At 43.2% G+C, this 23,764-nt stretch overlaps 1 protein-coding gene across 4 annotated transcripts in view; it reads right to left on the minus strand.

The window, feature by feature from the left end:
• The window catches only part of RARB (retinoic acid receptor beta), a 443,932-nt gene that overhangs the window by 127,655 nt on the left and 292,513 nt on the right, over positions 1 to 23,764 (minus strand). For all 4 annotated transcript variants that reach the window (XM_087870159.1, XM_045791638.2, XM_045791639.2 and 1 more), the window contains one exon: positions 6,509 to 6,657. In XM_087870159.1, the coding sequence (XP_087726285.1) occupies positions 6,509 to 6,657 (149 nt within the window). The remainder of the gene's footprint in view (positions 1 to 6,508; positions 6,658 to 23,764) is intronic.

Below are 23,764 nucleotides of genomic sequence, written 5' to 3' on the forward strand. Positions count from 1 at the left end.
GAGAATAAAATGAAATAAGAGAATAAAATGCCCCAATGTATAAAGAAGGTATCCAACAAGGGCAGTTTTCTCCTTCCCCCTACCCACTTCTCAACTTACATACAGCCACACCACATCAGCCATCCCTAACAAGAAATGAGTACAATACTGGGTATACTGTTTTACCACTGTATTTGATGTAGGACTGGGTTCATACTTGTGAATTTGAGTTTTACAAATCTGTGGAGGCCCGGAGAAGCTAACAGATACAGCAAAGAAAGGAAGAAATAGCCTTAGATTCTAAGTATTCAATTTCTGTCCTGAAATGCTTTCCCCTGTTACTCACACAGCTGGTTTCTTCCAGGCATAAGATCTCCCCTGGACTCCCAAATAAATCAGGTACCCCTCCACTATTGTTTACAGACCATTCTGTTCCTTTTCGTCCAACTCTGAATTGTTTATCATCTGTACATTATTTATATGAGACAGTAAGTTCCAGGAGGAGCATCTCCTTTGTGTTCACTCTTGTAACTCCAGTGTCTCACGTAGGCCCTGGAATTTAGTAGGTGTTCAATAATTACTTGCTAAAAGATGATGGGATGGTGAATACAGCTATCAGAAGAGACTGACACATGAAATCAGGAGTTAACAGAAGACAGTATATCATGAAATGGCTGCTCTAATATACTCACCCTTTTGCAAGGTGACTTTGCCACTTTTCCCTTTCAAAGGTGGAGTCTATTCCTCCACCCATCAGACTGAGGCGTGACCATGTAACTTGTCTGACCAACGGGGCGTGAGCAAATGTGATGCAACCAAAGGTTTGCACATTGGTGCTTGTCCCCTCTTACTGATGGGAACGCATCCAGCACCCTGTGAACAAGTCCAGGCTAGGCTAATGGATGAGGAATGACAACATGGGAAGAGGATCCAGGCATTCTGCCAAGGACCCAGTCATATGAGGCCACCTAACCCACCTGACCCAAGACAAGCCAGCCAAGACAAGAAAACCTGTACAGAATTGTGACAATACATGTCTACTGTTTTAAGACAACAAGCATTTGGGTTATCTTTTAAGCAAGAAAAGCTTACTAAGGTAGCAGCTCATAAAACATTCCACAAACCTCTCCGAAGTAAGATGCTAGGTGCTTCTGGAAGCAGTTCACTTATAAGGAAGCTGCTAATTTCTATGACTTTGGATGATAAAGAAGTTGGAGCTGAGTGGGAATGAGGGGGTGGAGTAAAAACAGAGAGAGAGAGAGTAGTCTCGAACCTCCCACCTTGGAGCTCTGGGCAAGTGGACATCAACTTTTGTTAAACACCATTTCTTTCTTTCTTTCTTTCTTTCTTTCTTTCTTTCTTTCTTTCTTTCTTTCTTTCTTTCTTTCTTTCTTTTTTTTTTTTTTAAAGATTTTGTTTATTTATTTAACACAGATAGAGCCAGCGAGAGAGGGAACACAAGCAGGGGGAGTGGGAGAGGAAGAAGCAGGCTTCCTGGCGGAGGAGCCTGATGTGGGGCTCGATCCCATAACGCTGGGATCACGCCCTGAGCCGAAGGCAGACGCTTAACCGCTGTGCCACCCAGGCGCCCCAAACACCATTTCTGAAGCAAGTGGGGAAGACGTCCTGCATTCCCTGGCTTACGGTCCACCAGAAACAACTGGCCTGGCACCTTTGGCATGAGTGCTTTGGACCATCAAATTCTGAGTTTTAGAAACTATAAGAAAGAACATATCACCATGTACTTTAGCAGAGTGCAGGAAACGAGGCCCAGGGGCCAAGTATGGTCCACTGCTTATTTTGATAAATAAAGTTTTATTGGGGCATCTGGGTGGCTCAGTCAGTCAAGCACCTGCCTTCAGCCCAGGTTATGATCTCCAGGTCCTGGGATCAAGTCCAATGTCAGGCTCCCTGCTCAGCAGGGAGTCTGCTTCTCTCTCTCTCTCTCCCTTTGCCCCTCTATCCCCACTTGTTCTCTCTTTCTCTCTCTAATAAATAAATAAAATCTTTTAAAAAAATAAAGCTTTATTGAAACATGCCCATGGCCATTGTTTGACATATTGTCTGTGGCTCCTTTCATACTACAGTAACAGAGTTGAGTAGTTGTGACAGAGACCAGATGGCCTTCAAAGCCTAAAATATTTACTACCTGGCTCTTTACAGAAACCATTTGCCAACCCCTGTACTGGAGTAATCAGAGTAGGTTCAATGGAGTGGTTGGGTCTTAAACTGAGTCTTGAAGGAAAGAGGCGGTGTTTATTTTTGGTATAAAGAAATGGAGAATTGCTCAAAGAGCATTACGAGAAAGAATACTAAGAGTATAACTGATGTTACAACACTGTGCAAAAGTCATTAAGTTAATGATAACACAAAACATAACTGAATGTATATACCACTCACTATGTGCCAGGTACTGTCTATATGTTTCACAGTAACTCATTTCATACTCACAGCAATATTATGAAATAGACGGTATAATTATCTCCATTCTTCCAGATGAGAACAGAGAGACACAGAGAATTAAAGATGTCAGCCCAAGGTCACAAAGCTATCAAGTAGCCTAACTAGAATTCGAATCCTGGTATCCTTACTCTAAACTCCATAATCAATATAAAATATGATGAAGACCAAAACTGCGCATAAATTCTACCTATGAGCAATAACACGGTTTCCGAAGGACACGTGAAAATCAACTTTATATTGTTAAACCTTCTTGGCTAACCACAACGCATGTTCATTTTATGTACTCTTTGTCCCCCACAAAAACTGCCATGGCTCAGCTGGAAATCCCCTCAACGGGACATCCCAATGGAGCATCTAGTGGTTATGTTGCCATGGTAATGCTGTGTCAACACAGTAGCCACTGGGCCATTCCAAGAGGTGGACCATAACCCGTTCATTAAATTCTGAGCCTGAGACTGCCACCTGTTCCCTAAGAAAACAGAGGTTCTCTTTCCCAAACAATAGTCAATAAGTGAAGACAGGCTGAAGCCACCTTGCAAATTACTTCATAGATATAAACTGGGTTCTGTTCGGCAGTCCTATTTTAAAGCAGAGGCCCCAAACCCAGAACAGTGATCTTTGATCTCTAGCCAAAAAATGGGCCAGCCCTTATAGGTCAATCAGGGACCCATGGTGTATCTCCTGGGAGCTCAAAATGCATCGGGCCCATTATAAACAACCAAAGTAAATACAGGCAGAATTCCAGAAGAGAAGTTGTTTCTTGATTCATTACCTTACTATCACATGGGAGAGATTCGTAACAGAGAGTCTCTAATACGATTAAATTTTAACAGACTAACAGAACTTAAATTGATACATCTCTTTTAGAGGGCATTTTGGCAATGTGTATCAAAAGCCTTAAAAATGTTCAAAGCCAATGACTTAGAAAGTCCAATTCTACGAATTTATCCTAAAAAAAATTATCACGGCTATACCTCAAGGCTATCCATTAAAGCGTTATTTGTAATAGAGAAAAACTGCAAACACCTTAAATGAACAACTGGGAATTCGTTAAATAAATTATGATATAACCATAAGTTACTACATTAATGTTATAGCCACAAAGACTATTCAGTTGTTTCAATTGTGGTCATGAAAAACTATTACATTTAAAAAGTAGATTAAAACCAGCATCTACCGTAAAATTCTATTTTTATAAAAACCCAAAATAACAGCACATATATATGTACTCATAGAAAAATAGATTTAGCAGAGGTTTTCTCCCCAGGTAGAACTATGGTGGTTTTAATTTTCCATTTTTTATACAAGAAATTTTGCACTGTTTTGTAACTTTTAAATATGGTAACAGTTATATATATATATATTTTTTAATTGTATTCCTCCCCTTCGGCTGTTACATTGTACTTCGGCCTTCAGTTCTGTGAATTCTACCACTACGTTTTCCCAGTAAGCCAAAATGCAGACCAGTCTTTCTCAACAACAAGCAGTCCACGTTTCCAGAGATCCACCCACAATACAAAACCTCTCAATTCTGACAATTGGCTGGCCAGCCTTACTGGGCTTTTACTCTCTTAAAAAGCTACGCCATAAGATGGACTCTGAATGGCTCGATCAAGTTTATCAAAGTTGCCTGTGCTGGTATGGGTTTTGTTGTTGTTGGGGTTTTTCCTAAAAAGAGTCAGAGTCCAAAATTAAAGCAAGAGGTCAAGGGAATTAGCTGACTAAGAGCTGATTAAAACAGTTTGTACTGTACAGATTGTGAAACAGCTGAATATTGTAGGGCCTGGAATCTGGCGGGGAAGAGAGATGCTGGGTAATTTCTTTTCCCAGGACAGAATGGGAGCAGGTAAGCGGAGTTAGAACATAACCACATTCCGATTTCTAGACAGGACATGACTTAACATTTTTTGAAATAAAGGAGTGTCTTTTCATTGCACTTTCAAACGATCATTAGGAAAGGGTTTATTTATATATTGCACAACAGGTGGACAAAGTCAACTGGGGTTTGGCTGCGGTTTTCCCAAATTTCAGGATAAAGTTAAATAGGTTCAGCTAGCAATCAATAATAAAAGTAATAATTAGACACACAAATGTTTCGCTTTTCATCCAGCTGCCAACTGGCAGCTGTGTGAACTTTCCTGACCACCTTATCTGAAGCGACTGGAGGAAAGGACACTCCTTTAAAACAACCAACACAATCCCAGAGGCAGAGAGATGTTCCCTGAACTAGACTTGTTCAGTAAAATAACCCATGTTTATTCAAGTGGCTTGAAAAGAGGAGAAAATTCACATAATTTCTTTCAGGGGCAGAGTGACATTTCTGTGTTTGTTCAGCCTCTAAGTGCCCACGACACTCCAGACTTGAGGGACGCGCCACGCACTCCAGCTAGGACCCTACTGCTCTGGGTCATGGACCATAAGGCATTCAGTGTGGTGGACTCCAGGCAAAAATGACCCCATCTTTTCCTTACCCTGTATTCCTGCCTCTTATAAATGTGACTTTGCAGCTCCTTGCATTAGAAAGTTGAGTTTCTGTTCCCATCTCCTGAATATCACTGGCCTTATGACTTACTTTGGCCAACAGAATGCTTCAGCAGCGACACTGTGCCACGTGTGAGCCTAGGCCTCAGGGGACCTCGTGGGCCTCTGTTCTTTCTTCCGGAACCCTGCCTGTGCAAATAAGCCAGTACCAGCCCAAGAGGCATGAGAGACCACATGGGGGAGAGCCGAGAGTCCCCAGCCAACAGGAGCCTCCGGTAACCCTCCGAACCCCCTAGGGAACCTGCAGCCGATCAGAGATACACAGTGGAGCACAGCTGAGAGCAGGTGAACCACCCAGAGGAACCTGGCCTGAAGTGCTGCCCCAAAGAACCGTAAGCTAAATGCAAGGTGGCTGTTTGGGGCCTTCCAGCTTTAGGATGGTGTGTTACACCACAGTGCCTAACCAATCCGTATGCTGGAAATAAATGCTAACTCTGGGGGCGCCTGGGTGGCTCAGTCGGTTAAGCGTCTGCCTTTGGCTCAGGTCATGATCCTGGGGTCCTGGGATAGAACCCCGCGTCTGCTACTCCCTCTCCCTCTCCTTCTGTGCTCTCTCTCTCCCTCTGATAAATAAATAAAAGCTTTAAAAAGAATAATAAATAAATAAATGCTAACTCTGACAAGCCAAATACCAAATGCCATGGAGCACCTGTTGGGAGCACCTGTAATATTCCACCATGCTTATAATTACAATGAATCGCCCAAAGGAGCCATGTACAGAACAGATCTGACCGAGTGTAGGAAAGACCCTAAGGAGGCTTCTATCTGGGGAAGGGCTAGCTCAAGACAGCCATAGTTCCTTTGAAAAGCTGTCTGTGGATGAGTTGGAATTGTCTATGAAGTCATTCTTTGTTTCTTTTCTCTCTCTCAAAAAAAAAAAAAAAAAAGCAGCTCTTTCATTCAATTAAGACTGTTGGACTCGATAGCAATTGTCTAGCTTGATTCAAAGCAGCCCTATCCTCTCTGACACAGGTTCAGCCTCCACTACTCTGTAGGCTGGAATTTTAAATCCGGCTCTCCTGAATTTATGACACACGCACACAGTAGCAAGTCCCTACAGGCTGAAAATCAAACTGTAATTCAAAGGCCACAGGGCTGAGGAAACAGCCAGAAGATAAATCCCAATTTCAACCTTGGATTCTCAGCAAGTTGATTTAGTGGCTTGTCAGTCATATTTAAAAATAAAATAAAACTACAAAGACAGCAGACGGCATGTTCTAAAGAGAAACAGGATGATGCTTTTCAGGACTCCTTCAAAAAGCTCTTTTTACCTGAAAAGAACTGTTCTGTTATTTTAAGGGCCCTAGAAACATTTGGCCCCCATCAGTCATTTGCAGAAGTTTCTGAATTTTTAACTAATGAGCTAGAAGGAAGAAATGAAACCATCAGATACCACCGAGCCCACCACATTGGAGGTGGCATTACAGACGCCAAAGCTGCCTGCTTCTAGAGCTGGCCAGGCCCTCCCCCCAACGGAGCACGTGGAGAAGGAGCGCACACGGGGTGCAGAGGCATGAGTACTCACCTTGCAGCCCTCACAGGCGCTGACCCCATAGTGGTACCCCGATGATTTGTCCTGGCAGACGAAGCAGGGTTTGTACACACGAGGGGGAGGAAGTGGAGACGGAGGGCTTGGAACCAGTTCCTCAGAGCTGGTACTCTGTGTTTCAATCGCTGTCGGGGAGATGGAGTGGAGGGTGAAGGGGGGGAGAAAAAAAAGAGAAAATGGGTCATTTCATTTGTTTTTCACCAGCAAAATCATAGGCGTCTGCCCCAAGTTTAGCAAGAACACCAGCAAGGACAGACCCACAAAAACACTTGTTGTTGTCGGCCCAGCAGCAGGGACACGGACAGGGACGTGGTGTTCTACAATTCACAGAGCAAGCACATTCGCCACTCTCCCTCGTGATGCACCACAGCACTGTGAGGGACGTGACTTCCTCACCATGCTACCCTCCAGAGACAGAAACTCGGGGGAGTGCCGTGACTTGTCCAAGATCAACAGGCCAGTGGTAGAGCCAAGACACAAAGTCAGATCTTCACATTGCAACCCCCAAGCTCTTTCCGCTCTTGTTTCCCTTAGCTTCTGATTCGTATAGCGTCTCTGAAATGACTTGCCTGACCCTGTTGCTCACTTAACCAAAAGTAAATTTCCCAAGACAAATGGAGAAAATGCCCACAGCAGCCACTGGGCAAGCATCGGGGGAGGGCCACGCAGCCATGACGGATCTTCACTAGCAACAGCATCAGTAAGACCTCGGCTGCTCCAAGACCGTTCCTTGGACCAGCAGCCTCAGCATCACCTCAGAGCTTATCAGAAGACAGAGCATCAGGCCCCAGCTCAAGCCTAGGGAATCAGAATCTGAGTTTTCACAAAACCCTCGGATTGCCAAATATACAATTAATGTTTGAGAAGCAATGGGTTATGCTGATGACAGCAGAGTCACGCTGCTCTTTGTCCTAGATTTAAAAATACAGGATTCCCCATTTCACTTTTTAACCATCCAAATTCCATGGGACATAGGAATTCACAGAATTTCTTCTCCCATCCCTTCTCTCCAGATTTATGTTCCAAGTCAAAGCAAGACCTGGCCCTTTTCCTATCCCAGGCAAAAATGCACATAAAGTATGATGGAAATGGGGAAGGGAGTGGGTGACCCAAAGTCGTCAAATAATGTTCCAGAATCTTCCAACCTCCAAAGTTCTTTACAATATACGGTATGTTCTCCAGAGTATAGGATTTCCAGTTGTCCCACTACTGTCTTCCAGACTAGATATTCTACTGACTTTATTGTCCTATAGCCAAACCTTCAGAAAGCCGAGGCAATGCTACTCCTTACACACACCGTGAATCCATCCTCATCTCGTAATCCTGCTACGATGCCAGGCCAGCAGGCCACTATCATCTCTCACCTGACCTACTGCCATAGCCTCTTCAATGGTCTCCCTGTGCCTCTGCTCCTACCTAGGGTCCCTTCTTCAAATACATAGTCCGATAACGTTCAAAAGGTAAAAGCGATCCCTCTCCCTTACTTGTCTAGGGCCCGCCAACAGCCGCCAATCAGAGCAAAGTCAATCTCATTACTGCGTTCAACAAGGATCTTTATGATATGGCCCCTGAGGAACACCAGCAACACCAAGTTCATCATTCTCATTTATCGACTTCTAAACACTAGGCTTCTACTCCATCTCCTGAATAGGCCAAGCTCTCGTACCAACGTAAGGCTACTATACTAACTAACCATTTCCCCTACCTGGAAATTCTCAGACCTTCACGTGTCTGGTTCCTTTTCATCTCTTAGATCTTAAGGTAAATGTCACCTCCTCAGAGATGGCTTTTCTAAGTAAAATGCCCCTTCCCTCTCCTGATCACTATACCCCATTATTTTATTTTCTGTAAAAGCTTAACTAGCATCAAAGTTTAGAAACTTTGTTTATGTACAATTTTATCTTCTCTCTCTGTTACCTTTCTTACTATGAGTTTCATGAGGCCAAGAAAATTATCTGCATCATTTACAACCATGTTCCAGGCCAAGAAGAGGTCCTGGCCCATAGTAGGTAGGTTATCAATAAATATTTGTGAATTAACACACGAACTTTTCCCTGTTCCATTTGCTTCTTCATTCCAAGTACTAACTGCCCCCTAAGGTGTTAAGGTAACACAATTATAAATCAAATAGCTTTCATATACTCATTTGCTTCCTTAAAAAATTAATTATCCTTTTGGAGTAGAATCAACTATAATTATAGTATTTTCATAATTCAGAAGTATCTTGGAATGAATTCATTAGAGTAACGCAGGTCTAGTAGATAAATCTATTACGGTCTTTACTGGTTAAAAGCAAGACGTCTGGGATGAAGACCGTCCTTACTCTGGGCAGCTTGGCACCATTGTGATAAGTATTCTACATAAAGGCTGGCATCGGAGATGTCACTAAAACTCATCAGATCAGCTAGCAAACTGTAAATGCAAAAGCAGTCCCCACACTAAGCTAATCAGCTTCACTGAAAGCAGATGAGTAATAATGACATCAACAAGAAAACAGTACTTGTTAAAAGTACAGAATAATCGATCGTTCTTTGTTAAAATCTAAGAAAAACAAACATGCAGAGAATCACCCCCAACCCTTCTACTTAGAGAAAATGCAAGGTTATCACCTTAGCATACATCCTTCCAGACCACTTTTCTATGCACATAAATGATTTTTGGTTTGTTTAGTAAAATGGACTTATACTCTAGATTTTGTTTGGGACTCTGTTTAACTTACTATGTCATGAGTTTATTTCCTTGTCCATAAATATTTTTCTTGCAAAACATTCCGTTATGATGAATCTCTTTGTCGCTAATCTCAACACAGGCCTATTTAAGATAAATTCTCAGAAGTGGAATTACTAGCTCAAAAGGTATGGTTATTTAAAAATCTTTTGTTAGTTTCTAATTCAGGTTGATAAACTGACTTCTAGAAAGGCTAGGTCACTCCCGATACATCAACATAAGGGAGTCCTCCCCTAAATGCCTCTCCAAACTCCTGGATTGGTTTTATTTGTATGGCTCTACCTCCACCCAAGTGTTCTGACAGAGTTGTGTCGTCACCACCACGATCAATCCTGCATTGTGTTCTCCACAGAAGCAATGTGGGGTGTGTGTGTTTTCATGTTCTACTCACTCGTGTAGAACAGCTAATCTGGCTTGTCTAGGAAAGTTGTAAATAGAATTCTGTTAGGGCTGGATTCAGCTGTCAGAGTTATGCCCTGAATTTCAAAAGTGGGTGGTAATTTCCATAAATATGTCACTTCAAATACATGTCCTAAAGGGAATCCAGCATTTCACCCTCCCAAAGAGAGGAAACGTAACTTGGGCGATTTAATACCCAAGAAATTCAGGGCAAAGCACACTTTTGAAAAGTGTGGGAGCCCTCACAAACCCCAAAACATTTTACAAAGTTTGGTAAAAGCCTTTTCCTATGGGTAAGAGTCATTTATAACAAATGGATGAACCCAGAACGCTTTCCCTGAACAGTTGCCATGAATGGAAGTGTTCTGTTGCAAGCAATCAATAGGAATGGCTCTAGACTTTTATTAAAGCTGTGGTGATTTCCCCAGTAAGGCTATGAACCTTCCCGTGTTTGTGCAGCGGAGACTACAGCATGCCAGGCATTATGTTATACGCCTTAGATGGTGTGCGGTATAATGCCTCAGCTTTGATGGCTTTGCCTGATGGAAAGCAAACCAACAATGAGGACAGAATGCAGTGGTTCTCTAACCTGCTTGTACATTAGACCTACGTAGGGAGCTTTTAAACATTCTAATGCCCAGGTTGTATTCCAAAACTATTACGCCAGAATGTCTGGGAGTGGGAGCCATGGGTGTTAAAAAAAAAAAAAGAAGAAAGAAAGAAAAGAAAAAAAAATCCCAGGTGAGTCCAGATTGTAGCAGTTTGGGGACCACTGATATACTACAATGACAGACAGAGCTAAAAGCCTTTTTGGGCCCAGAGAAATCAAAGGAGACTTCCCAGAGGAGGTGATCAGGCTGTGTTTTGAGGATGAATGAATTCTTTCTATTGAGGTTTGTAATATGAATCCTATAAATGCCATAAATGAATCCCATACAAACATAAATAGAGACTTACATATGACAAGAAATAATAACCTTCAGAAAAACTGTCCCACTGGTGGTGAAGAATTCAATATTGGTGCTAATATATACTCAAATATCCCTTCCAAACTGATAATGTATGGTCCTGTATTTCCTTTGTGTGGTCTACACCACAGAGAACAATGCGAAGCAAAACAGAAAAGCAAATCTCCGTGGTATGGTTGAATGCCAAAGCTAGCCTTAAGCAAACACGTCAAGGCAGGTTCTAGAATTACAACCAGGATATGGCATCAATATAAAAGCAGATTTGTACTTTAACGCAACCTCTGGACTTTTCAGTAAAAATATACTTTGGCAAAGTTTATTAGTACTCCTCTTCCCCTTCTGTCCTCCCCCTACCACCAACACCAGTAAAGACAGTGGGAAGCAAGGGGGAAGGGCAGGCTATGGCTCCCCTCCCACTAGCCATTGTTGGTATTTAAGAGAGCTACACAGTGCTTGGCCATTGATCTATTCACTGTCATCCTGCTTAAATCAATAATCTATTAGTCCCTTTAAATTAGAGTTAGATTCATCAAATGCCCTTGAGAGGTCTCAAACATTTTGTTCCTTATTCCAGGCAAGCACAATCAGTCTATGGAATGATAAAATTTTTGCTCGAAAACTCTGCAGGCTCAGCAGACAATGTGTCCTGTATTAGCTCATTCAGCGATCTCAGGCAGGCCAAAAAAGCAGTTTTTAGACTTCCCAGGGGGAAAAGAGGCTTGTGTCATTCAATAAAACAACTGTACTCCAGCCATCCTGATGTGATTTCAGTTTGGGGAAGCAGTCTTTGAGGAATAATTTGGATCTGCTTTTTGCCTCCTGCTTTTATTTATTTCCTTGCTTACTTATTGACTTATTCAGTTCTGTCTGGTGACTGCATCCCCAGTAAGAAGCAGCCTCCGATGTGGCATCCAAACTGCTAACCAGATGGGCTGTCTTGCTTTGTCAGGGAATGGCCAAGACAGAGGAACTTCTGCTACTCGGGGTGAGATGGATGCTTGGCTCCGTGGTCCCTGCCCAGGGCAGAGGCAGCACCAGGGGTGCTGAGGGGGCTTCTCTGGGCTGCACACAGGCGAAAGGAGAAAGTGAGCCAAACCAAACCTGTGCTGACAGAAGCTTCTAGCCCGTATGTGAAACCTTTCCATCCCCGTAGCATGGAGGTGGCTGTCACCAGGGAAACAAAGCTAGAATCACCTTCCTTCTAGAAAAATTCCTTACAGGTCTTGTGTGCCTTTCAATTAAAGTTCCTCAAAGTGTGGTCCAGATCAGCCGCCAGCAACAGAATTCCTGGTGGGGGGGCCGGGGGGGGGTTGGCGTTTGCTTTAAATTAGCGATTTTCAGACTTTCTATGGTAAAGGACAGATTTTAACTCCCCTGCCCCGGTCCTTCATGGGGTGATAAAATTCAGTAAAAACAAATCCCTAGGGGGGGAAAAATACACACAAAATTAATTTTTAGTAAAACAGGAATGAAGAACAAGACGTCTAAAACGCAAGCGACAACTGAAAGGAAAAAGAAAGCTGTATTCGACATAAAATGACTCTGTCCAATTGCTGTAGAAGTTTCTAAACCCTCGTTGTCAGTGTCTGCTCTCATCCCGCACTGGAAACAGGCAGTTGAGGAACTGGCAGCCGTCTGCAGATGGCACTTTGAGAAGCCCTACTCTGAAGGGTGCAGATTCAGAGGTCTGCAGACAAAACAAAAACAAACTAAAGGGAATCTCCACCGACCGAGCTGGTGTGAGAGCAGAATACCAGCGCTCCCAACTGACACAGCTTTCTTGAACGCTGCCACAACCCCGGGGGGTTAATTCATCCCCCAAATAAAAGAAAAAAAAAAAGAATTAACGCTCTTGCCTGTTTAAGAGGACTTGGCACTCTCGAACTTAACTCACCTGAGAAAACATAGTATAAATGTCCTTGTTGTTACAACACACCTGAGTGTCATTTAAACACACGGAAAGTCTCCAACAATAGCTCCCTTCACGATTCCTAACATGCTTGGCATTTTTCTAAAGGTTAGATTAAGTAGCAGATAACATTTTTAAGAGAGAACAGTATACTATTTTTTTTTTTTCTTTGTGAGAACTAATTTAGTGCTGCCTAAACCATGTTGACAGATTTCGGGATTTTGTGTTGGGCCTGATTAGTGGCAGGCAGGCATCAAACGTTATGAAAGCCCTGCCTTTTTACTAGAACCTTCGATGATTAAGACAGTATTTTAATGCACTCTCTGGGCAGCTGAGCCTTAAAAGAAAAAGGAGTTGTAAAGCAAAAGGCATTTCCTGCATGGCCCCAGGGGAATTTTGAGCCCAGAGCTCCGGGACCCGGTGGGAGGGAGTAATTTCAGCTAATTAAGGGAGAATAGCAAAGTGTTGCATTTGGTCAAAACATTCAGTGGGGCTTCATTTTTGTTGGCACCGAAGAGAGCCGGTCTGGATTTTTTCCCCCTTTTTCTGTGGACTCACTGCAGGATTGCAAGGCCCACAGCTCACATACATTAGGGAGAAAGTCAAAGGAAACGCCAAAGTTCAACTAAAGTACAAGTAATTAGAACCAGATTCTCCGCTGCCTGCGTATGCGCATGCGCGTGCGAGAGCGGGTGTAGACCTTTTATTAAAATATAATTTACATGCCTCGAAACGTTAGAATGGGGGAGAAAAAAAAACCCTCCACACTGTCGCTCATTTAATTTTCCTGTCGCCTCCTCATGGCGGGGGGGGGGGGGGGTGTCAGCTTTTAATCATCTTTCAGGAGAAGCGGTTTGTTTCCACACACATGGAATTTGCAAATCTGTAAATCGCATTGTGAAGTTAGGTAATTGCCAAACAAGAAAACCTTTGCTTTGAAATGGTCTCGCCTCACTCTACTGCTGGCTTTGTTATTATTAAGCAGCTCCAAGATTAGTCCGGGGTTTGGGGCCGGCAAAGGGAGGGGGTAGGGGGGAGAAGGAAAACATCAACTCGGGGCTCTGGCAGTCTTGACTCAGTAACCTGCCCGTGACCCTGAAGGAGTGTGTGTTTGCCCGGGTCACCCGGGATCCTGGCCGAGGGCTGGAGCTGGGTTATGAGAATCCCTGCTATTCTGACCACACATGCAACAGGTGCTGAACACAGGCAGGGGACAAAAGCAGGGGCAGGGGTAAGACTTTGATTTTGCAGTCCTTAAAGAAGGCCTTGCTTTTCCAAGTTTGGTTCCCGGACCAGCAGCATCAGCATCACCAGGGAACTGGTTAAAAGTCAGACTCCCAGCTCCACCCGAGATAGGCCTGCCCAATCAAAATAGGCATCTTAAAACAACGCCCCCCCCATTCCTATGCATGTTAGCAACACTGAGACACCATGACATAAAAATGTCTTGTTACTGCCCTCACCTCCTGAAAATCCCAAACATTCTGCTGAGTCAATTTGGCATGGGAACTCTGTCAGCTTCCCCTTTGCACAGGTCCTTACTGAATACTCCACCTTGTTAAGTACTTAATACACTGAGAACTTCAGGCTGTGTGTGTTTATGCTCACAATAAACCAGAAGCCCTCGTTCTCTCCCACGGAATCCTGGCAGTGGACTGTGGTTGGCAGCATGTTCAAAGCTGCACAGGAAGAGCCTGAACGAAGAGTATCTGCTATTTACTGAGCACTTACTAGGTGCCAGGGGCTGTGCTGGTTGCTTAATATATGTCAACTCATTTAACTCCTCCCCGAAACCAGGGAGAGGGGAAGGACCAGGAACTCTGCACCTTAGAATCAGGAATTTCAAAACCGAACACCACTCTCAGCCTTTACAAAAGAGACTGAAATGGCTTCCTAGACGTTGCTGTTATTTTACGAAAGCCCACAGCTTTTTGCCTTCTCTTTTTCCAACTCCCTTCTTTATTTTGCTAGAAACGTCACTGGGTCTGGTCAGGCCTGTTTACTCCAATTTGAGAAAAGCAGGAGTGTGTACGTCCCTTTCTTTTAATTCATGGTTATAATTTTCCAAACACTGATCTGATTCCAGACATGGCTAAATTCGACAAGATAGTTCGGGCTTTAAAGAGAGAGGGAGAGTGGCTCAGCATCCACTAATCACTCTGTATTACAGCTACACCTGCCTGGGCTCCCGGCCAGCAGTAGAAATTATTCCTGGGACTGACTTTTACCATGGGAAGTGCTGTCATATTTTCATAAGGGACCATGACACGTTCAACACCTACATTTCATTTTGATAATATGCTTTCTTGCTTCAAGGAACATAGTTGAAAATTATCTCATAGGTTGTTTTGGGTGACGTTTTTAACAGATGATGCTTTATATCACTATTTTTCTAGGACATACTAGGATAGCTTATGACAGGGTTCAAATAAATTCTCCCTTAAAATCACTTAACAGGCCGACACATCTAAGTACTTATTAATGATCTGAACTGAGAGGCATCAGAAACGGAGCTACATTAACTGAGCAAATGCTAGACCCGGTCTCGGGAGGCACGTATAGATGAAGCTAATTGCATCGCAATAGTAAGGTCCCCCTGAAGAGTTTATCTCAACACCAAATGATTCAGTTCAATATTCCACTTCTAATCAGGATTCCCATAATTTCTAAAAAAGCAATTATTGCACTAATAAATGACATTCTATTATCTGTTCAAATTTCCTGCACATAAAGTTGATTAAAACTGGAGCACTAAAATATATATCATCTCAGATACAAAGTCCTTTGCTTATGTGCTGCTAATACATATTAAAAACCACGGAGATACCACCCTAACAGAAAAGTTATGAGGGGATACTTGTTGGAATATTGTATCTAAGGAAGAGGACGATGAAATTTTAGGCTTTGTCACATGGGGATCCTTGCTATATTCCAAGAGCTGAGAAAGTTCAAGTGTGGTGACACCAAAATTGAGCCAAAACTACCCTTCTCAACAAAATGATGCTCTGCTTACTTGGTTATAAGTTGGCTGCAGAGAAGTTTTTTGGTTTTGTTTTGTTTTTTTAGGTATACACTCATGAGTGGCGTCAAAATAACTTGGAAACCCATTTAATCTGCACTGTGTGGGTTTTCCTGGTTCCTAAAAAGAACTAAAACACCGTAAGTCTGCAGAAGACCATATGTAGGAAGTGATGGGAAGGGCGTGGGCTTTCCTGCCAGAGGAACCTGGATTTGGATTCCTCTTGTGCCACTTACTAATTTAACGGCCATATAGTTTTCTTTACTTCTCTGAGCCCTAGTGTCTCTTTCAGGAGAATGCAGATAATCCTCAAAAATTCCTGTTGGTGAAATGGAGACAATATTTGCAACTTCCCTGGCACACGGTAAGTGCTTAAGAAGTGATAGCCAACCCTTACCTCCACCACCCTCCCCCCAACATTTCCCTTCTATCTTCCTTAATCGAGGGTAGCAGTCCTTAGCCAACATTGATTTTGCCCCCCAAGGGACATTTTGCATTTTCTGGAGACATTGTGGCTGTCATAATTGGGGGTTGCTACGGGCTTTTAGTGGGCAGAGGGCAGGGATGCTTCTAAACATCCCACAATGCACAGGACCGCCCTGCTCCCCCTGTTCCCCCCAAATTACATATGGTGCTGAGGTTGAAAACCCTGATCTAGGGTAAGGATGCTACTTGTGGGGAGACTAGGACAAAGCAGTGGGACAGCAGATGAGATGATGTCCTGCAGCGCCAGAGAGGTGGGCCTGGCATTCCAGCAGACCGAAGGCATAACCTAGGTTCCTAACTCTGCCACATACCAGCAGTCACGTTCGCTTCCAGAGCCTCCGCTTACCCAACCTGAAAAGTGGAGATGGCAAGCATGCTACTACGTGGCAGGGCTGACATTTCATGAACTCCATAAAAATACATAAAAATAATAGCTACCAATTCATTATTTGAGGAAAGGTGGGTAAGTCCTATCTTAATATGACTAATATTGTTACCTGAGAAGATGAGAGAAACATCTCTGGAGTCTAGTCAAATAATAACAGTACAACAGTATTAACAGCTAACCTTTGTGGAGCACGGACTGTGAGCTAGCCACCGCCCCCATTCTATTCTAAGCATGTTCCATATCTTAATCCATTTGATCCCCATAATGACCCTAGGAGATAGGCAGTCTTCGTATTTTGTCCTTACAGGCAAGAGACTGGGGGCACAGTGGTTATGTCACTGTTCAAGGCCACACAGATGAGATGGGCAGGGATGAGAATGCAAATGGTCTGGGGTTCATGAGAAGGAGAGTGCCCCAGGGGTTGGCAGAAGACAATGACATCCTTAGGACCACGCGGAACTTCTTGGGCAAGAGGATGGCATAGTCCCTGCCAGCAAGTTTGAGAATATATAGACTACGTCTAAGACACACACACACACACACACACACACACACACACACACACACACACACAGTTATCCCAGCATAGGGACCAAGAGTAAAACTGGAAAAGTAAAAAAGAAAGAAACTAAACGTACAGAAATAATGCCCTCTTTTCTTTCCAGTCAGAGCAATAAAGTAGGAAAGTCCCCCAGAAGCAAACACAGGAATTAGAAGGCACATACACACCCACACACACCCACAAACCCCTCCCACATCTTCCCTGCCCTGCCGAGAAACCAACCCCCAGCAGGCAGAAAGGCAGCAGCTAAAACCGAGGTTCCAGAGGCCTTTGGCCGTGCTCCAAGGGCGTGTGACTACACACTGTTAGGGGCAGTAACTCGGGCCAAATGTGGCCTACACAACTGCCAGCTTTGGGGGCTAAGGGTGGGGGACAGGGGGGCAGCTCTGGAAGCCCCACCCTTACGCTGGTTTTCCCTCTCTTGCCAGTACGCCAGATATACTCCTTTAACCAAAGCTTAATTGGCAAGAATGAAAGCAACACCCAGAATTCGGAAGCTGTGCCATGTCTCCCAGGTCATTGTCTATAGATATGGAAAAGTTCCAAATGAGGGGCTGCATTCTTCTCTTCCCAGGAGGACCAGGGTGGGTGGGAGCGTGACTAGAAGCAGGACGGTAGTGAACATCCTTCCTGCACCTTCTAGTTGACTAAGACAGAGATTTTGTTAGTGTTGGAGACGAGAGCATAAGACATCAGGTCAACACCATACACTTGGGGACATGAAAAGATTCTGAAGTTTCCATATGGAATGAAGTTTATGGAAATGCTATCACTGTTGTGTCTTCCTTTCGTAACAGTGATTTTTCAATATTTCTTGAGAAGAATGACAGTTTCAAAGTGTTTTAATTGTGGTTCTTAAAAAAGACATTGCTAAAAAAAACTTGAAAAAATAACTCAGAGAAACAGTCACCAATCTTCTCACTGGGAGCAGTCCCCAAGCTTGGGTCTTTTTTGGATATTCCTTCCTTGAGGGAACTTCCCATCTTTACAGATAAGTCGAGACACGTGCTTGGAAGTGTGAGTTCTGAAGCCCGCCAGTCTGGGTTCAAATCCTAATGCTGCTACTTACTGTGTGACCGTGAGCGAGTTCTTAACTTCTCTGAGCTTCTCCTTGTATAAAATGAGAGTGAACCCCTCACTGGGTCATTGTGAGCATTAAACGGTAAATCCCTGTCAAGTGACACAATGACAAGCAGGAGCACAATGCCTGTCACACAGCAGTGTCACACAAGCAGAGTTACCATCATTAAGGTATCAAGGATCACATCTGTGCTGCTGAACCTCAGTGTTATTCACCTTCCCATCTTTCTTTCCGTCTTTTTTTTTTTTTTAAGATTTTATTTTTAAGTAAGCTCTACACCCAACGTGGGGCTCGAACTCACAACCCCGAGATCAAGAGTCGCATGCTCCACTGCCTGAGCTGGCCAGGCACCCCACCCTTCTCATCCTTCTCCTACACTTCAGACTCATGTCTTGATTTGCTGGCCCTCACTTCCATTTTCCTTCCCCAAAGAGCTGTCTGTCCTTACAGAAGAGGTTCTTTACAAGCTCACACAAGTAAGGCAGTGTGTGTCAGCTTTGCCTCCTTATGATCTCTCTCAACAGTCCCTTCCTTCCCAGCCACCCAGGCATTAAGCCAAAGTGCTACTACAGTCCTCTCTTCATGGGCTTTCCTGGCCCGTCCCCATTCCGTGTGCACAGCACTCTCAGAAACAGCTTCTTTGAACACCTCCTAACTCAGTGCTTTAAAGAGTGCCCGGTACACAGGAGGGGCTTAATTCGTGTTAGCTGAAAAACTGAGTGAAAGAATAAAATCTACATAGAAATTCTCATATGCGATATCAAATAAGTGATGATTGTTGTGGTCAGTTCAGCGGGATCTACCAACAGCACGTATTACTGGTGGTGGAAGACTCGAGATGTGTGTGCTCTCACATCGCCCCGTTTGCTCGCTTACGACAAGAGTGTGAAGAAGCACGGGGATTGTTATCATTTATTTTTATTTTTTAAGATTTGATTTATTTGTCAGAGAGAGAGAGAGCACAAGCAGGGGGAACAGCAGGCAGAGGGAGAAGGAGGCTCCCCGCCGAGCAAGGAGCCCGATGTGGGACTCGAACCCAGGACCCTGGGATCATGACCTGAGTAGCAGGCAAACGTTTAACCGACTGAGCCACCCAGGAATCCCATCATTATCCGTTTTTTAATCTCTATTATTCACAGGAGGAAACTGAAGCACAGAGAAGCTACAAGACTTGGTGAAGGTCACACAGGAAATGGCCTCATCTAGAACGGGCTTCCTGAATCCACATACAGGGTTATTAGCAACGAGAAACGAAAGCACTCATTTCTATTCTAAGGCATCTTATTAATTTGTTAATGTCTTAGGACAAGGTCAGCAAACTTTTTCTGTTAAGGGCCAGGTAGTAAATATTTTCAGTCTTGTGGGCCATATGGTCTCTGTCACAGTGATTCAACTCCACCACTGGAGGAAGAAAGCGGCCCTAGACAAGACATAAATGAATAGGCGTGGCACGTTCCAATAAAACATTATTTATAAAAACATACTACAGGCCAGATTTGGCTTAGTTTCCTGGCCCCTGCTTTAAGATAAAGGAAATTAAAACTATCCCTTCTTATAATAACTGGACATGTTCCTATAAAATCCATGCTTTTCTCTGCTTCCAAGGTAAAGATAGACTATGACAGCCATATGTCACAGAGATGTGGGAAATATTTTAAGGATGCTAACACTACAGTGCATATAGTATTTATATGCACTATAAATGTGTAAGGTCTGCACATTTCCTTCAAAACTAACCTCATGTACACATTTTTATTAGTTAGGGAGGTCAATATGTCTATCATAAATACATTTTAAAATTCCTTCCTCCATATTCTGTCTATTGGGATTATTTATCGTGCCTTGTTCCCTGGCCTAGAGCCAGGCAGAATATGGGAGTTTTAATACCTTTAATCCATTACATGGATTTTTTTAGAGCTCCATAAGACAAAATAAAATGCACTCTCATGGTCATATATGCAATAAACCTAATATGCCACTTAATATTTCATGTCCCATTTTATATTTCAGTTGTGATGGTTTCCAGCTTTCAACGTGCAAAATGACATATTTTTCAGCCATCTTTTTGCTTTTTGTTTGTTTGTTTGTTTACAGAGTGGACAAATCATAAACAATAAATCTCACCGTGGACTCTGAGGGGTGACTATTATTGCTCCCCAATATTCTGAGGAAGTACTGAAAGAATTGTCCACTGACATATGCCACCCAATTCATTGCGATCATGCTTATGTTTAATGAGGCCGTGTTACCTTGCACTGACAAAGAGGTATACATTTATTTTTACGGCTATTTGTATGGTAAGTGGTCTCCACAGACGGTCTGGTCAATGAACCACACCTCCAGGAATCTATGCCAATGTGTGAGGCCCTTCCTCTTGAATCTGAGCTGCTACTGTGATTTCCGACTGATCAAAAGAATGTGGCAAGAGTAACGTTACGTGACACATGAGGCTCGATCCTAAGAAACCTCACAGCTTCCATCTGGGTTTCCAGGAATGCTTATTCTAGGGGAAGCCATGTACTGAGCCCTGTGACCACCATGCCATAAGGAAGCCCGTGTCCTAAGAGGAGGCCAAGTAGAGAGACAGGTGCTGTGGCAGCCTCCCGCTGTTCCAGCAATCTCAGCTGGGGAACTGGACACGTGACAAGCCTTCTTGAACATCCAGCTGGGTCAAACCCAAAGGTGAGTCCAGCCCCGGTCACTTTCAACTGCAGCCACGTAAAAGAGCCCAAGTGAGATGGAACCTCGAAAGTTAATAATAAATTGTTTTAAGCCTCTAGGTATTGAGTCGGTCTGTTATATAGCAATAAGTGAAATAATTCCATAATTATTAATTAAAGAGTATTTTGGTGGAGCCATAAAGGACCTGTAGAAAAGGCTCACTTCAACTCTTTTAGAATGTGATAGACAATAATTTGACATCTCATGTACTGTATACTTTGCACGCATTCCTGTCAGGTCCAAGAGCAATTGGAGTAATTCCATCTACAAAATTATTAAGAAATTTTGCATGAAAAGGAGTTTGATAATTGCTCAGCTATAAATTCCAAAACAGTAATGATTAAAATATCATAGAATAAGGCTCTTACACTTTCTTTTTGTAAGTTGACTATAATGCAATGGGTCCTTTTTCTTTTTCCCTCAAATTGCTTGTAAAACTCATTCATATCCACCTGAGCCCACATGTGAACACCACCTGCCTATCACCTGCACACACCCTCTTTTATTTTGAGATGCAGATGTCTGCTTATAGGGTCGTTGTATTTTTATTTGTTCCTCCAGGGGACAGATTGAATTCTTCTCCCCACACTGGACATTGCAGTTCAAAATAATAGCAAAAGACCTGCAGGTAATGGGCTATAATACTCACTTGATACCCACTAAAGGAGGGTTTAGATCACTTGCTCTCCGTTACCTTTCGTGAAACATCTGTTTCATGTGAGCCAGTTAAAAGTGCATACATCTGTAAATAATAAGCCTGTGTGTGCACATAATTTAATGAATTAGGACATAAAAAGGAATTGAACAGTAGGGGCACAGCAATTAGAGTAACTGCCCATTTTGTTAAAAATGTATTGTTTCCAGCTTTCACTTGGAAACCCTTTTATTATTCTGTGGGTTCTGAGGCTTCCAACTTTCTTATATCCCCCTCCCGACAAAGCAAATAGGGGTTTACTTTGCATAGTTGGCAGAGGGAAGGCAACCCACATTATGCAAAGCTGGGACGGGAACTCCCAACTGCTTGCTCCTACTTGGGAGACCTGAATTGGGTACCAGAACCTGCCCGTGCCTGGGAACTCTCATCTGTACAACAGAGCAGTAACAGGGCCTTCCCCAGATGACGTAATTCATTTTGTGCACTTGGCAGCTAATACGCACTTAATAAATATTAATTATGATGACGGTGGTTTTGCATTCTAATGAAAATCAATCACAACCTGAAAGCATTCGGGGCCCAGGTGGGGGGAACAAACCTTGTTCAAAACTTTCTCTTGATTGTTGATTTGGTCTTATTTACCTTCTTTACATCATTTCTTGGGATGGGCAATAAAAAAAGGGGGAGGAATGACCACATCCTGGGCAAAAGGAAGGATCATCAGAAAATCCATTCCTAGGATATCAAAACAAGTGCCAGAAGTCCAAGAAAATATTCCATACCCATTCAGGCCAGTGTTCCGGCTAACGCATTGATAAAGGCCTGCCGTAACAGCCAACTTGAACTTACCAAAATTTGACAGCTGGCTCCACATTTCCTTCAGGTGTTCTGAGTGACTCCAAAACATACAAATATATCAAAGCAGAGACCACCTAAGACATTCTGAATTTTAAGTTCATTATTACTGAACTATTCTCAGCCTATTTCCTGAGCACCTACTGTGTGCTGGGCACTAGGTTACAAAGCAGAGCACACATACATGAGCAGGAGACGGTACCTGTGGGAGAGACAGCATGGCATTTTCTAGAACACACAGTGAGCCTTTCCTAGAGTGTGGCCTGTTCCTCTCTGCCTTCCTGAAGTTGAAGATACTTCAACTGAGTTGAATGTAGCTTGAAAACATTGGAAGATACTGTGTGTCCATTTGAAAGCGAAAAGTGCAGGGAGTACAGGAATAGAATTTGATGCCACAGGGATATGATTGCTACAAGAAATAGAATTGAAGTCCAGCCCACTGGGATTCTGGGAAAATCTTGGTTTAGTTCTGTAAAATGTTAGTCAAGTAAGTGCTGCTACGTATTTGCTAGGACCCGGGAAAGCTAGTTCCACCCAGAAGGAAAACAAGTTAAACAATGACTGAAATCACCACCCTACTTACTCTGTTTACATCCTCCCGCAGTCTATTCACCATCTACATAAAGAGATAATTAGAGCTCCTTAACAGCAATAGGAATGAAGAATGGCTAAAGGGAAACCAAGAGAAGGAACAAATATTGAAAAAATATTAATAGCTGGTGTATGGAGAGCTGTGTTGTTCGATACGGTAGCCACCAGCCACACGCAGCTACTGAAACCTTAATATATTAAAATGACATAAAAAATTCAGTCCCTCCGACATGTTAGCCGCATTTCCAGTGCCACAGAGGCCGAGCAGCTACATAACGGACAACGCGGCATTATAGATCATTTCCATCACTGCAGGAAGTTCTACTGGACAGCGCTGATAACTAGCCAGCAGTGGTGTGCTGGAACATACCCTCTGACTTAACCATAGCTGATTTGGTACTCCGCAGGTACTAAGTACTATACTAGGACTGGAAAACAGAAGGACACAGTATTTGACCTCAAAAACTTCCCAGGTTAAAAAGGGAACCCAGTCAGTAATACAAAACAGAAACATACACACCAATAGGAGAAATGGATAGAAACGCAGAAAACAAACCTGGTAGCTTTAATGGTACATATGATAGTGAGTATCCAGGTATTAACTGTAAAATTTTTCAGCTTTTCTGAAAATATTTCAAAAATATTTTCAGAATAAAATATGGGGGGGAAGTCCATTTGCTGAGTACTATACATATCAGGGTCTTTAAATACACTCTTACTGAAGTCTATGGAAAGCTTGCAAGGTAAACATCATGAACCCATTTTACAGATGGAAACAACTGAGGGAACCTGGAGCTCTAGCTCCCACACCAGAGGCAGTGCATGAAGAATGCCCACCTACTGTATCACACAGTGGCCCAGGGGCACAGGA

The sequence above is a fragment of the Ursus americanus genome, chromosome 20, assembly GCF_024610735.1.
Source record: "Ursus americanus isolate L20-20 chromosome 20, mUrsAme1.1.p, whole genome shotgun sequence".
In the NCBI taxonomy this organism is placed as follows: domain Eukaryota; kingdom Metazoa; phylum Chordata; class Mammalia; order Carnivora; family Ursidae; genus Ursus; species Ursus americanus.